This window comes from Megalobrama amblycephala, linkage group LG2, assembly GCF_018812025.1.
Source record: "Megalobrama amblycephala isolate DHTTF-2021 linkage group LG2, ASM1881202v1, whole genome shotgun sequence".
Classification (NCBI taxonomy): domain Eukaryota; kingdom Metazoa; phylum Chordata; class Actinopteri; order Cypriniformes; family Xenocyprididae; genus Megalobrama; species Megalobrama amblycephala.
The window spans coordinates 10,260,251-10,276,597 of record NC_063045.1 but is presented as its reverse complement, the minus strand read 5'-3'; the positions used below and the strand labels follow the sequence as shown (position 1 = coordinate 10,276,597).

General features: G+C 37.2%; 1 protein-coding gene across 2 annotated transcripts; it reads right to left on the bottom strand.

Moving 5' to 3' along the window:
- Window positions 1-1,355: 1,355 nt before the first annotated feature.
- On the bottom strand, window positions 1,356-15,754 carry LOC125263516 (E3 ubiquitin-protein ligase TRIM39-like). Of its 2 annotated transcripts, none has more exons than XM_048182514.1 (9): window positions 15,637-15,754; window positions 14,688-14,773; window positions 13,790-14,340; window positions 13,589-13,684; window positions 11,606-11,881; window positions 6,944-7,085; window positions 5,601-5,627; window positions 4,648-4,674; window positions 1,356-3,306 (listed from the first exon to the last, which is right to left on the bottom strand). In XM_048182514.1, the coding sequence occupies exons 2-9, from the start codon at window positions 14,752-14,754 to the stop codon at window positions 2,759-2,761; spliced, it is 1,734 nt and encodes a 577-aa protein (XP_048038471.1). In that variant the 5' UTR covers window positions 14,755-14,773; window positions 15,637-15,754; the 3' UTR covers window positions 1,356-2,758. The 2 variants fall into 2 exon arrangements, with proteins under 2 accessions (XP_048038471.1, XP_048038472.1); XM_048182515.1 differs by having other exon boundaries at window positions 6,944-7,082.
- Between the last annotated feature and the right edge of the window lie 593 nt (window positions 15,755-16,347).

Genomic DNA, 16,347 nt, shown 5'->3' with positions numbered 1-16,347 from the left:
TCGTGAAATGATGTTTTATTAACAAAATTCGGGAGGAGCAACGTTCAAATAATCTGACTAATCATCACGTCATCTCGGCCAGCTGTCAGCAATCAGTAATCAACATATCTACCCAATCAGCATGAGTGAAAGCATATATATTAGACACGGTCGACTCACCCATATTCCTCGACAGTTTGACAGCATCCCTCCACCACCCCGTCTCCTCACACCTGCACTGGTTACTTTCCAGAATACTAACCAGAATGGGGGGAGTAATCTGGGTTCGGGCCAAAATACCGAGCTCGGAGCCCTCTCCTTGGACAGCACGCCAAATACGCATACTACTACGCATACTATTTTCTATCTGATTATTTGTAAGTGTGAACTCGTGAATAGTTGAGTTTGAGTCCTTCAATTGTCCTCAGTGTGAAAAGACAGACCTCAAAATCATTCAGTCACTGCTGGAAAGGGTTCAAATATGCAAAAAATGTTTGAAAACTGAAGAATCTGCAGGAGCTGGAGGATTTTTCTGAAGAACAGAGCTCAGTTTAACTGCTCAGAACCAATGTTTCACATACTTATGAATGGGACCATTTTAATAAATTAAGCTATTTTTTGTTGTTGTTGCTTTTGTTTTTTGTCTTGTAATCTAAATGTAAACATCTTTGATGTAAAATATCTTAGGACAGTACTAAATTAAAAATAACATGCATTTTGTAGGATCCCTCTTATTTTATTAAAATTATTCACATTTTCACAGATTCTGCAAGTGGTTCACATACTTTTTCTTGCAACTGTATTTAGAACATGTACATTTTACAGTATAAAACTAATTTAAAAAAACAAGAAAACTGAAATTTAAACCGGTAAATCCAACATGCACACTGCTACAAAAATATTTTGTATCATTCACATTTACTGACAACCACAATAATGCAGGTGGCAAAAGAAGCCGCATAAAGAATCATCAAGAAGTTCATTACAAGCAGCTTTTCCACAAGCTTATACAAGTATGCAGAAGGTGCACAGAGACATTCATGTGAACACAAACACCATCATAGTAACACAAATGACACTAGAATAATGCAATAAACATTGATTAAACAACATTGATGTAACATAAAACCAAAATGTGCATAAAGCATAACAAAAATTTACAGTTTTTCACTGCATATCATAGATTGATTTGCCTGTTTTACTTCTGAAAACTGTACATTTAACAGTATATTACTGTAAAAATTACATGAAATGTTTGGTTAGATCTTTTACAGATCTTTTTAGTTTTTCCCTGTATAGTACAGTAACTTAATGTTAACCTATTTATATATATATATATATATATATATATATATATATATATATAGGGCTGTCGATTTAACATGTTAATTATATATTAATTATAATAACGCCTTAAAATATTTAACGCTGCAGTTGCCCCGCCCCACAGCGATGTTCATCTGCCATTTTATACAGTTGACTGATAATAAATATGATGCAGGGCAACAACTCACTGCTTGATGAAGCCTATAATACAGAAATTGCATAGATTAAAGATATGGGAGCAAAAGTGCATATTCATATCATACGAGTTAAGGAATATCACACGATAACGGAGTGCAATATTACACGAGTGCTGTTTTTGTCTCATATCCTATATATAACGAGTGCATATGCAATACTGATTTTATACAAAATGAAAATTATAAAAATAAAAATTATTTCAGACATAATATTGTCTATTTTGTTCAATTTTGCCAATGAAAATGTAAAGATAAAGCAGAACTGTTCCGTCTCCGTGCAATACACAGCAGTTTCATTTCTGAATCCGCATTCTGAACGAACCGAGTGAAATCAATGATTTAGCAGACCATTCATAAGACATTGTTGGACCTGAAGCGACACTACACAGACAGACCGATCAGTGTATGACATCAAAGTACAGTTAGAGTGATTCAAAAGCACAGAGCCGTCTGCTCTCTATTCGCTCTCGCTGAACTTTACTACTCTGAAAAGAGTAATTTCAAATGTCCATTTTGATAAAAAAAATTAAAGGTATAGTTCACCCAAAAATTGAGTCATCAACCTTATGGTCAAAAAGTTCAAGCATAAAAATTTCTCTGTTGAATTGACTTAGCATAAATATTTATTTCTGAAGCTACTTTTTGTAGTGTCTATTTGATGCTTTACAATGATGACTTCAAATTATCTTTTGGGTGTAATTTCTCAGACAAATTTGATGTGCGATTAAATTGCGATTAATTAGATAAATCGACCACATCATGTAACTCATACTAAAAATTGCAATCTCTTGACACCCCAATATTTTACAGTTAACATTACATTATTATTTTTTTTACAGTGTACACATTAAATTAGAGATGGACCAATACTAAATTTCTCAGCTGATACAATTATTCTAAATGATATCTGTTGATACCAATAGTTTTTTTTTTAAGGAAAAAAAACTCTCCCAAATAATGCTGTAAATTATACAGGGTACATTACTATAATATTAGAGGTTAACAACAGAGTCCCAACTATTACATTCAGCACTTTCAAAACATGCTTTGTGAAGCTTTGAAACCTTAGTGAATCATTTGTTTTGAACCAGTGATTTGAAGCGCATATCAAACTGTGAAAGTCAAGTGATTTCAGTAAACAAGGCTTCGTTACATCATAACTGTTTCGAAATTTCAATAGTTCGCCATTAGGGGCTAAGATCTCTGTGAACACATGAACTCATTTTCATCTAGTATTTCATATTAGCGATGTAAATTCATCCATTATAACTGACAGGTGTGATGATCAATGGGCTTGAGTTCTGACCTCCATTATTGGTGAATGGGCTAAAATATGGATAGAGATTGTCAGTGAAAGTCTGACCAGTGTAAGAGTAGATATGAGAGCTGGACTCCACATCATAAAAGGAGACCAGACCCTCCTCATAATCCACAAACACACCGACCCGCCGCGGCTTCACGCTCAGAGACAGAGAGACAGAGGGACCAGCACAGGCTTTGTATTCATCCCCATTCCTCAGAATCACAGTCCAGTATCCATCACTGGGAGCCAGTGTGATCTTTCCCTTCCTGTCAATGGATTCTCTGGCCACTCCTAAACTCCAGTCAGTCTTTCCCTTCACCTGCACTTCAAAATAAAATCTCGTAGAGGAGAATCCCTCCTTCCCCAGGACACTTGGACAGTAATCAAATCTCTCTTGTTTGTCTGGGAGTTTCTGTCTTTTGTCTCCATGTCTCACTTGTTTTCTATCATCAGACAGGATGAGTTTAGGATGAGCTGTATCAGGATCCAGAGTAACATCCACTGAGAAAACAGAGAATAAGAATCATAACTTCACAATACAGATATTTTGTGATGATTGATTGTTTATAATTAAACCATGCCAGCTACCATGGCTATATTCATAGTGAGAAAAAAGACAAAAAAAAAGTAGCCTAAATATTTATATATATATATATATATATATATATATATATATATATATATATATATATATATATATATATATATATATATATAAAACAACAAAAGTAAAAAATTGTACGTTACGTATTAAAGGTGCCCTAGAATGAAAACCTGTATTTACTTTGGCATAATTGAAAAAAATAGAGTTCTGTACATGGAAATGACATACAGTGAGTCTCAAACAACATTGTTTCCTCCTTTTTATGCACATTTTGTTCATGCAAGAGACCACTGAAAAACAGGCGAATCCCAACATAACACCAACTGTGACGTAACAGTCGGGATCATTGATATGTATGCCCCCAACTTTTGCATATACCAGCTCATGTTCAAGGCATTAGACAAGGCAATATTAACGTCTGGAGCTGCACAGCTGAATCATCAGACGTTCTGCAGGTATTGTGAAGCAAGCAAGGACAATAGCGAAAAATGGCAGATGGATCGATAATAGCTGTTCATGATGCATGATATCATGATATATTTAGTGATATTTGTAAATTGTCTTTCTGTTTCATTGGCATGTTGATAATGTACTGTTAAATGTGGTTTATGTATTCACAGAGATCAGAGCCATGTTGTTATTTTCATTTTTAACCCATAAACACTTGCAGTCTGTATAATTCATAAAGAAACTTCATTCTTATGGGAGTCTCTCCAACTGTGTGTAGCTTTAGCCAAACTCATTCAGAACCGAATTTTAACAAACATCCACAAAATACATGCCATACTTATGTGATTTGATATGTTGCATCACAAACAGTTTGTAAAGATCTATTTTGAGAGTTATAATGTGAACTTCTGTAATATTTATGCAATGTTTAATGGGGTTGCGAGCTTGGAGGCGGGGAGCACGAGCTTAAAAGTGTACACACACTAAATCAGAGCATTTTTCCTCCCATCCCAAAACAGGCAGTTAAAACATGGTATAATAAAAAAATCTATGGGGTATTTTGTACTGCAACTTCACAGACACAATCTGGGGACACCTTAGACTTATATTACATCTTGTGAAATTGACATTCTAGGGCAACTTTAATACCAACAGTGAGATCAGGCTGGTAGTCTGGAGTGACCTATTTAACAACAAGTGTAGATAATATGGTCCCAGCGATTGTCAAAATGGACACGTTTTGATATTTTGTGATGATGTTTTTCAATATATAATCAGTATTAACGCACCTGCATACTGCTGCATCCTCTTCAGATCTGTAGAGACACATGACAAAACAACATTAGATCTCTGACATGTTTTATTTGTGGAATAACAAGACAAGACAAAACAAGACAGGCTCTAAATTAGTCATGTCATGGCTTTATTCATTTTAATATATTCCTTAAGGTTCACATAATGTTAGTTAAGTTTTTTGACGTCTCCTTTAAGGCTTGTCAGTAAATGACCACGGTTATGACTGGCAAAATAAAATGTATCAAGACCCCCTTGCTATTATTGCATGTGAAGTGTTTTGAAAATATTATCCATATAAAAGATTTTTAAAGACAAAGCATTATGAGATTGTTTACTTATACGGTTTGTGATGTTGCTGTTTATTATGGGTTTAGGGATAGAAGTAGGATAAGCCAGTCAAAATATAATTTTAATGCAGTATTGTTACTAAAATGGTCATTTTCCTACACATTTCTGTCCATTATGTTTTATTATTTTAATATTCTGTATAAAATGGGTAGGTTTAGGTTTGGGGGTATGGTTAGGGGATCTTAAATCTTAAAAGGGGATCCTGGTAAAAGGGAAATTATACAGATATCTTTACAAAATTAAAGATTAGTGAATATTTTACATTTTTTTCACTGGAAAATGTAATAATGCTACATTTAAATGCTGCCAATACGTCCATATATTTTACCTTTCAGCATCTATCCAAACATACAAAAATGTATGTTTTGTGTCTTTGAAAGTTACGTATTAATACGTATTAACAGTGAGACCAGGCTGGTAGTCTGGAGTGACCTAGCGAGTGTAGATAATTTGGTCCCAGATATTTTCAAAATGGACACCTTATGATATTTTGAGATGATGTTTTTAATATATAATCAGTGTTTAATCATCCTGTAGGTCAGTAATGAAGCTGTGAGTATATGAATGTAATCTAGTGTAGTTCAGACACACACTGTACCTGCATACTGCTCCATCCTCTTCAGACCTGTAGAGACACATGACAATAAAACATCATCAGATCTTTGACATGTTTAATTTATGGAATCACAGACAAGCTTTAAATGGGTCATATCATGGCTTTATTCATTTTAATATGGTCGTTTATGTTCACTTATAATGTTAGTAAAGTTTTTTGTTTGTTTGTTTGTTTTTTGACGTCTCCTTTAACTCCTTTATGATTGGCTAACGCCATTGCAAAGTAAGATGTATCAAGGCCCCCTTGCTATTATTGCATGTGTGTAAATGTTTTGAAAATGTTATCCATATAAATTAGACATTTACAGACAAAGCATTATGAGATTGTTTACTTATACGGTTTGCAATGCCATTGCTGTCAGATCTAATACAATTGGCTGCTTCATCTTTTAACAAAAGTTTCCATTAAGCTGTGCCTTGTTTGCAAAACTATCTGCTGTCAAATTCTCTGAACAAATATATAATTCTCCAGTGCCATTAAAAATAAACCATCCACTTGTTCCTGATGCTGAGATCCTTCTGAAGTCTCTACAGAGACGCAAATGAGCCGTTTAAACTGATGCTTCAAAATTAACACTCTTTTACTCTTTCATTTGTCTTATCTCATTTAGTGTAGAATGAATAAAGCCGTTTGTTGTTAGGATGACAAAAAGTTTTAAAAGTTACATTTTTAGGCTGATAAAATTTTAGGATGCTCTACCTCAGCGCTCAATGTCAAAATGTTCGAGATGGCCAATCAAATCAAAGAAGGCAATGAGAGTTTGTGGAAAGATACAAGTAGATGCAAGTATTAGACAACTGTTTTTTAAAATGTTCAGCGACCAAAAGTAATAAGACTATTTAGTGATGCAATCTTTTTATGAAATTTCGCCATTTTGAACTGAAAATATGCGATTATGATTCATGTAATTCATAATGTAAATGAATGAATTCCCTTAAATCCCTTTTTAATCATTTAATTCCTTTATTATTATTATTATCATCATCATTATTATTCTTAATAATAATAATAATAATAATATTTATCAAATAATAACCTATGGATGTGGTCAAATGCAAATATTTCTCGCAGTGTGACATCATAAATGAATGGAAGTGGAAAATGAGTTATTTTGGCAGATTGATTTCAGCAAATGGTATTTTTGCAGTGAATTTTTTTTTTTTTTCCAGGTCGGAAATTTACAGTAATTTTTTATAGTACATCTTACAAGTACAATGTCAACATTTTTTAAGAATTTAATTAATTGTGCCATGACCCCTTTAAGGTTACATTTAATGAAATGTGCATCATATATTTTTTTCTGATCAATGTATGTATTGACGTACCAGTTGGAGTGAGTTTCTCATCTAGAGTGTCCTTCAGTTGAGTCAGAACTGTCTGCGGAGTCCCCAGACTCTCATCAGTCTTCACACAGATCTCAGGACACTTCCTGATGTTTCTAGAGCTTCGCAGGGATGAGTAAATCTGCTGCAGGAGAGAGGAGAAATCCTTCAGCATGGGGAGTATTAAGCTTGTTCATACTGTACTTTCACTGCACCATGACTGTTCGCACTTTAGAGCCGTTTATAGTCGACAATCGTTGTGGTACATGAGGTGACAGAAGGGGGTACGTGAAAAAAACGTAGTCTTGCCGTTCATTTAATTCTACCCTACCTTAAAATAGTATTAAAACCGAACATGTATTTCCAAATGACCTCATCTGTTGCAGTGAAAACTGCACACAATCCACACAAGCAGGTAAATTTACATTAGTCACGCAGGACCTCTTTTTGTATGTTCACCCATGAGCATAGGAACATTAAATTACCATTTTGTTGGTTTACTCTTAAATCAAAACAAAAATAATTCCTTTGGAACATCACATTTCCAAATTACTACTACATTCTTCCCCCCGCAAAAGAAAAAAAAAATTGCTAAATAAATACTATACTTACATGATCTGATATGCTGCATCACGCACACTTTTTAAAGATCCATTTTGAGGGTTATATTAGCTGTGTGAACTTTGTTTATGCAATGTATTATAGAGTTGCGAGCTTGGGGGCGGAGAGCTCAAGCATTTAAAGGGGACATGCACTGATTCTGCGCATTTTTAATTACACCCCAAAATAGGCAGTTAAAACATTGTATAATAAAAAAAACTATGGGGTATTTTGTGCACTACATAGCACTACAACCTTTAGCTGGGGGACCTGTCTATGTTCCTAAGCTCTCTTTCAACACAGCTTCATGTCTGGTCAACACCTCCTGAAGTGTCATAGTTTCTGTGTTTACTTGATTCACAGAACTCCAGCATATCTAGCTCTTTAATTCATCTCTGTCCCAGAAGATTTGGTCCTTCAGTGGACACGATCACCACAGGCAGCTCTCTAACCTGATTACAATGCTGCACAATCACATCTGTTGCCCCCAGTGTCTTTACTGACTCCTTCATGTAGATTTTCAGGTTAAGAGAACAATTTTTCAACTCAGGGACTTTGCCTACCCTCCATAACTTGGCATATTCTGCATTAGACATAATAGTGACACTGCAGCCTGTGTCCAATTCGAAAGTTACCTCTGTGTCATTCACTTTTAAAAACATTGTGATTGTAGAAACTTTCTACCACACTATACATAGTGAAGACTTCTTGCCTGTCACTGGCAGTGGTTTTCGCTATGTCACTGATGAGATGAGCTTATCTATGTTTATCTGTGCCAGACTGTTGCTTGTATTCCCCCCATGCCCTTAGGCTTAGACTTGGTGGAGGGCAATCAAACTCTGCACATTTTCTGCACTGTTCTTGCAGAAAACAGCACTCATGCTGTTTGTGATCTCCACCGCACCTGTAGAAGTTAGTGCGTGGCTGTTTATGCATCCACTTGTTCCTTTCTTCGAACTTGAGCACCATCTGCATTGACTGTTTAGCGTGCACGTCCGCGGATGCCTTGTTTTGATATTGCAAATCCAGCACGTCTTTATTTCCACACACAAGTCTGTCACGGAGCATTTTGTTTAGCTTGTCTCAGTAATTGCAATGTTGTGTGATTTCATGAATGACACCACAGTCTCATTTGATGGTCTGTTCTAAGAATTAAACTTAAAATGCTGCACAATCTCACTCAGTTTGGGGTTGTAGTGGATTTTCAACAATTACACTAACTCGCTGAATCTTTTATCACCTGGTTGGTTGGGGCTAAGCAAATTTCTCAGACTATATGTCTGATTTCCAACTGAACTAAGCAGAATAGCTTGTTTCTTTGCAGCATCAAAAATGAAACAGTACCTCGCAATATTCTTCCAAAAGTGTTCCAACAACAATCAGGTTAGAGACGTCAGTGTGGTTTCAAACAACGCAGCAGGATTTATTTTTGCTCTTTACATCACTGTTAGCACATAAGGGAAACATACATGGATCTTATAATAATAAGATCCTTATAATAATAAGGTCATTAAAGAGATCACCCAAAAATGCAAAATTACTCCATGATTTACTCACCCTCAAGCCATATAGGTGTCTATGACATTCTTCTTTCAGACAAATTCAATCAGAGTTATATTAAAAATGTCCTGGCTTATCCAAGCTTTATAATGGCAGTGAATGGCAGCCCAAAATTTGAACCCCCAAAAAAATGCATTTATCCATCCATTATAAAAGATTTGAGTAAGAAAAAAATCTATGTTTAAAACTTTATCAACTACTAGCTTCCGACAGAGAACCAAACACATACTACGCAAGACGATTTGTGCCGCAAGAGTAACCCGTGACGAGTGTATGATGTGGGATTTAAGAGTAGCTTAAAGCAGAACTCAGTAAGATTTGCGAAGCTCCCCCTACAGGTTCCTTGAGTGAATCACACTGTCGTAAATAGAGGGTATGCATCGACGTCACTTTCCCGCCAAAAACGCACTCCCTCAGCTGGACTGAGTGGCAAAAGAACTGCTGTGTGACTGGATTTAACAGGGGAAACAGCGAAAACGCGAGTAAAACTAACGAATTACACTAAAGGTTGGAATTGAATGTGTTCCTTACAACTTGTCAAATAAACCTAATCCATGGATATTGACATGCAGCCAGGAGTCGTGTTTCCTGACATTTATATGTGCCTGATTTCGACGGCGGGGAGACACATAAAGCAAATCTGCCTGTGATTACCCAGCTAACCAAAATACGTGACTGTTACGTAACTGCAACGTCATTTGGTGACCAAACTTTCGTCGTGGCGACGTAACTAGTTACGTTGTGGCAACCGGAAAAGTGAAATTCCCGGATACGTTGCCACAACGTAACTTTGTGACGTTGCCAGTTAGTAACTGCGACGTCGTGGCAACGTTGTTTATCAATAGTTGTGTGTTGGTAATCAGTTGGTAATTTTTATATTTATTTATTTTTCTATGGGCGGACATGCAGTAGTTTAACCTAATTTATGTCCTCATTTGCCCAAACTAATTTAAAGGCTATTCCAACAGCTGTGAACAATGAATGCAGAGCTCAAAATGAATTCAATTCATTTATTTTGAAAAACACACAGAACATGAACAAAAATCCAAATAAAAATAATGAAATACACCCAAACTATAAATAAAAACATATCGCCTACAGCGAAACAAAATAAAAGCATTCAAGACGTTTTGCGCTCAGTATCATTAAAAACATATGCTATGCTAGCATAACATTTTGCCAACATATATAATGGTCATTCCATGACTTACTGGCAACGTTACAGCAACGTCATGTGCCAGTAATTTTAAAGACATGGCGAGGCGCTGAGCTTTGCATCCGGTGTGCGAACTCCTTCAGTCTTTTGCCACTCAGTGGCCGTGACCGCAGTCGTAACGGTCGACGGTGACGTCACGTGCATACCCTCTGGACTCCAAGCGCAGCTCTGGACTATGAACGACTACAACACTCACCAGCGCAGTAGTTTTGCAAATACAGTACAAAAAAAATCTTGATGGAGGTGGGTAATTTTCGAAATTGTCTTAAAAAGTCATAATATATACATACTGTGTGTGAGGTCGCTATGTGTAGGCCTATATTGAATTACCATAAAGCATTTTGTCACTCTCGTGTGAACGTGAACACGAGGCGAGATTGTGTCAGGTTGGCGCAGCTCAACTTGCAAGTGCTGTTTTCTGGCATAGACGTGCCAGAGGGGGTTAGTGCACGCCTCAAACACACCACAAGTCAATTAACCATTGTAAGGACTTATCAAACTATTTATGAAGGTAAAAAAAGTTATTTAGTTCTGCTTTAAGCTTTGACGCTTCTCACGGTTCAAACAAAGAGGGCGGGCAACAAGCTTAAGCTCCTATTCCCTTATATTGAAAACCTCTAACATTTATCTTTAAAGCTTATAATTTTCGACTTAATTCATGACTGATGTTTTGTTTTGCTCTATCCTCTGTGCTTCTGTGTTCGTCGTAATGTCTTCCGTTAGGTCAGAGTTTACTCTTCCATCGTAAATCGATGCATACGGACGTCTGTCGGAAGCTAGTTATTATAGTTAATAAAGTTTTAAATGTGGAGTGGATGGATGAATGGATATGGCCATTCACACAGTACGCATTTTTTTTCCATTCCAATGTGCTACTTTTCCATTGTTTTTATGTAAACGCGCTAGACGGACATGCATAGCCGTACCGCTCGCGTCACGCATCTTTTGCTGCTTCTTCCACATTAGTGCCGCGTTTTTATGATGCGTGTCAAGTTAAAAGAATTTCAACTTTTACACACAGCGCCGCTCATCAATGCACTTCCAAAACATTGAGCCAATCAGAAGACCTCGGAGGCGGGGCAAGCATTGCAAGCTTTAGTTTACAATAGATAGTTGGCATGGCAGCTGATTTATTTAACGGCAACATAAAGAGAGCTTGCGTTCTCTGCTGCACAGAGTCTCACGCTTTTAGATGCAAAGGCGCATTCTTGTGTGAATGGCCCCTAAGTCAGGCTTTATGCCTGGTGACATATACTGCATTATCATTGATCAGAGAGATGTTAACTGACCTGTAGGAGGTGGCGCTGATCTTCAGTCTGTGAGACCTGCTCCTGCTCAGTGTTTGTCATCTGTAGCTCAGTGATCTCCTGCTCCAGCTCAGTTTCTTCTATCTTTAGCTCAGTGATCTCCTGACCCAGGAATTCAACAAACTCTTTCTCCTGTTTCTCTGCTTCTTTCTGCTGCTCCTCCGTCCTCTCCAGCAATTCAGTCTCACATTTCTTAATGGAGTGGGCAAGATCATTGAAGAGCTCAGTACGGACTGCTTTCTCCTTCTCTGTGTTTTTCTGTTCAACCAGAACAATCAACTAATGATTAGTAATGTGTTTGCTATGAGAAGAGTCAGTTTTACTACTGCTCTTCCTGAAGTGCTTTAGGCGATTCAAAGTCTCTCAACCGAAGTAAACACATTTTAGAATTATTGTCAGTGTTTGTTCAAATCACTGAAAAGAGTTTAAAAACAAAACCACAACACACTGTAGTGGTGATTCATTCCTGAATGAATCAGTGTTTTTGAACAAATCTTTGATTGAATAAATCAAAATAAAAACACTCATAAAGACAGCCACTTGTCGCCACCTACTGGTCTGTCGATGTAACCTGCAGAAAGAGTCACTGTAAAATCACCACCACTAAGGGTGCTTTCACATTAGCACTTTTGGTGTGCACCCGGAATCGATTGACGTCAGAGTTCGGTACGTTTGGATGATGTGAACACTGTCTTCTGAACTCGGGTGCGCACCCGCGAACCGTACCCGAGTCCGCTTAAAAAGGGTGGTCTGGGGTGCGGTTCAAGTGAACTCCAGTACGGTTCGCTTCTGATATGAATGCAAACGTACCAAATTGCGGAAGTGAACCGCTAATGCCGTATTATTTGATAAAAATGTTTGTTTGTGCGTGTGTTTCACTCACTTTCCCAACGAGCGTGACTGACGTGCTGCAAACAGAGAGCTGTAGTGTAGCCTTTCTTATTTCTGCTCACCTTCCGTACTACAGTCGCGGCAGATAGAGGCAAGTGTCGTTATGAACAAAACCAATGGTTCAAAAACAAAAATATGAAAGTGAGGAGAGCAACGTTATGCATTTTGCCGCCTTCTCCTGCGCCGTCGTTACTAAGCAACGGAGTAAACAGCTGCTGGTTTGATGACGCAAACGAACCGCGGGTCGGACCCAAATAATATAATGTGAACACAGTCCAGTGGGGGCAGGGGGAGGGGGGAGCAATCGAACTCGGGTTCGGTCCAGGCAATCGAACTAAGTGTGAAAGCACCCTAAAAGACAGTCTGAATGTCTGTCTGAAGCTGGGACACACCAAGCAAATGGTCGGTGAGCTTTTGTCTGGCATTAGAAACTCGGCGACAGTTTGCCAGCATGTTGAATCTGTCGGGGCCGTCAGTGAGAGGGGGAACTCTGATTGGATGTTCAGTTTAGCACAAGTCAGTGCATGAGGTTGTTGTTAAGCCAGCTCAGGCACATCAGCTCAGACGATAGGACATTATTTTCAACTTGACCACAATGTTTTATTCTCCATCATTCAATGCATTTTGCCTGCATAAATTAACCTTTATGTTATGTAATTAGAGATTAAAATCTATAAATCAAAATGTTTAGCATTTATAAAGGGAGAGGCTCAGCACCCAAGGCTCTGTCGTCCGTTGCCTCAATGGTGTACAGTGGCTTTGGCTGGATTACTGAGGCGGATTACTGGCAAAAACCATTTTAGGACCGTTTGTGATTTGGTTTTAGGAGTCCTTTTCACTACCCCTTTTTCACAGATTTAGGAGCTAGTTGTAGTGCTAAAATGTTGTGAAATACTCTTAGAGCAAAAATGTAGGAGTTGTTAAAATTGACACACCCATTAATTTTAAGAGTTTCTCCTAAATCTGCAAGTTAGGAGCTACTTTTAGTACGATATTTTGTGAATGCAGCCCCAGAACTCTTGTAGGACCCCAACTAAATTAAATGCAATAAATATTTAATTATTTTGAACTCACTTTTCTGACTTCAGATGAGTGTTTGACATCTTGAATCTTCTTGTTTCTCTCCTGGATCATCTGCTGCACTTCTTTCTGCATTATTATCAGTTTAGTCTATAAACAGAGAACAACACACAATGTGTTTTCATAACTGATTAATTTATGAATATAAAAAGTGATTCCTCATGATATGAGCCCTTTAAAACTGTTAACTTCTACCTTTTCGTCAATTTCTTCTTCTATAGAAACAGCGTTGTGGTTCTTGTGATCTCCGTCAGTGCAGGACAGACACACAATTGTCTGATCATCTCTACAGAACAGCTCCAGAGGTCTCACATGTTTCTGACATATATAGTCCTCCAGATTCCTCACAGGATTGATCAGTTTGTGTTTCTTTAAACCTGCCACTCTCAAATGAGGCTCCAGGTGAGTTTCACAGTAAGAGCTCTGACACACCAGACACGACTTCAGGGCTTCCAGCTTTATTTGCTCACAGACGTCACACTGAACTTCAGGTTTTTTCTCAGGATTTTTCTTTTTATAGCGATCTACAACTTCTCTGAGTGTGATATTAATCTTGAGATCAGGTCTGTGCTCGAATGTTTCTTTACAATATGGACAGTTGCAGGTCTGGCTGTTGTCCCAGCTCTTATTCAGACAGGTCTTGCAAAAGCTGTGTCCACATGGAGTGCTGACTGGATCAGTGAACACATCCAGACATATAGAGCACTGAAGATCCTCAGACAGTGGACTGCTGAAGGGTGACATCCCTGGAAATGAAAATTAAGATAAATCACATGCACTAATGTAAAATCTAAAGCTTGTTGAGAGAATGTGCAGAATCTAGACCAGTGATTTTCAGTTGTGCTGAGAAGGGGACACATCTCTCTGCACATTTTGTATGTCTCCCTTATATAACACACCTGATTCAAATCATCAGCTCATTAGGAAAGAGCTCCATGAACTCATCAGTGTCAGATAAAAGTTGCATACAAAATGTGCAGAGCGATGAGTCCCGGGCAGGACCAGAATTGAAAATCACTGATACAGTAGACAACAGGCGGCTTCTTTCAATTAGGTTAAACATAAGAGAGATTTGATTGGGTTATTGACTCACATGGAGGATCATCAATACTCCCTCTCCTTTCTCGCCTTTTTGGTAGCACTGGGAGAGAGTCTGCCATTGTTCATTTCTCTTTATGCCTTTTCAAATAAAAAGAAGAAAACAACAACAGAATAATATTAAGCAGGAACCGCTATATATATTAAAGGAAAAATTAAACAAAAATTCAAGATTTTGTATGGTCAAGTAATATTTATTTTTACTATAAGTAAAATGGGATTTGTAGGAGAAAAGTTCCTTTCATAACAGTGAATGAACTAATAAAAACCTGAAAATGATGCTGTTGTTTATTAAATGCAAACAAACAATATTAATATCTTTCTTAAATTTTAACAAAAATGTCTTCCCACAAAATAAACAAAATAATGATTTCATCTTGTCAAGGGTCTGCATTCAGACAGTCAAACTTTGTTTATTAATGTTTATTAATGCTTCATTAGGTGTCTGACACACCCAACTTTGGAGCAGGTTCAGCAGGTTTGTCATGGTTTTGTCTTTTTAGTGTTTAGGTTGTGTGACAAAACGACAAACACCAAACTTTACAACCAATCAAATTACTTTTAATATGATTCTGATACCATTTCAGTGCAGGAAACAACTGAGTATTTGACATGCTTAAACCTTGGGGCCAGTAACAGTTGCATAAACATGGTAAAACTGTGTCTTAACAACTAGTATGACCCACTAGCTGTTAGTTTGGGGTAATCAATCTTACTTTTTGCTATCAAATTAGACCAATCTATGTTTTTATATGTAACTGACTTTTAAAAAGTTATAAACATTCTTAAAGAAAAACATTTGATTAACTTGTAGTCTTAGCAGTTTATGCAAACAGCACCTGGTTGTCTTCAACTTATTCCATTCTGACATAAACTCTACTAAACCAGATTACTTCCATTAGAAACCTATTCAGCTCAATCTCTCTTATATTTCTATCTCTTACCTGTGAGTATCAGATGTGTCCACAAGACTCTTTGAACGGCTCAATAAATTTTCTGTTGATTAGAGGTTGTTCGTTTCAGGTGTCCATATTGTTGTTGATCAAGTTAGTTTCTCTTTCACTGAATCTCTCTGAACTGCAGTGATGTCAGAGCTCCTCCTGTATTTACACATTTACATTTCTCTCTGTATTTGGTGTTGGTTCATGTGTGTTTGTATTGGGATTGATATGTTTTTATCAGGGCCCGTATATCAAGTGCTGGTCTTAAGTGCTGAGAATTCATGAAATGTACTCCTACATTCAAAGTTATGTATGAAAGCAAGTTATCTAATTTCTTAAAGGGATAGTTCACCCAAAAAAGAAAATTTGATGTTTATCTGCTTACCCCCACTTTGTTTCTTCAGTAGAACACAAATGATGATTTTTAACTCCAACCGTTGTGGTCTGTCAGTTGTATAATGAGTGACATTGGGAACTTCATAAAAAAAAACATGCACAGACAATCCAAATTAAACCCTGTGGCTCGTGACGACACATTGATGTCCTAAGACACTAAACGAACGGTTTGTGTGAGAAACCGAACAGTATTTATTTCATTTTTTACCTCTAATACACTACTATGTCTAACTGGTTTAACCTCGAGCATCCAGTGTGTGAGGTCTGAAAACACGCTCTGATGATGGAAGTGATCTCTCGCATGTATATGTCAATGAG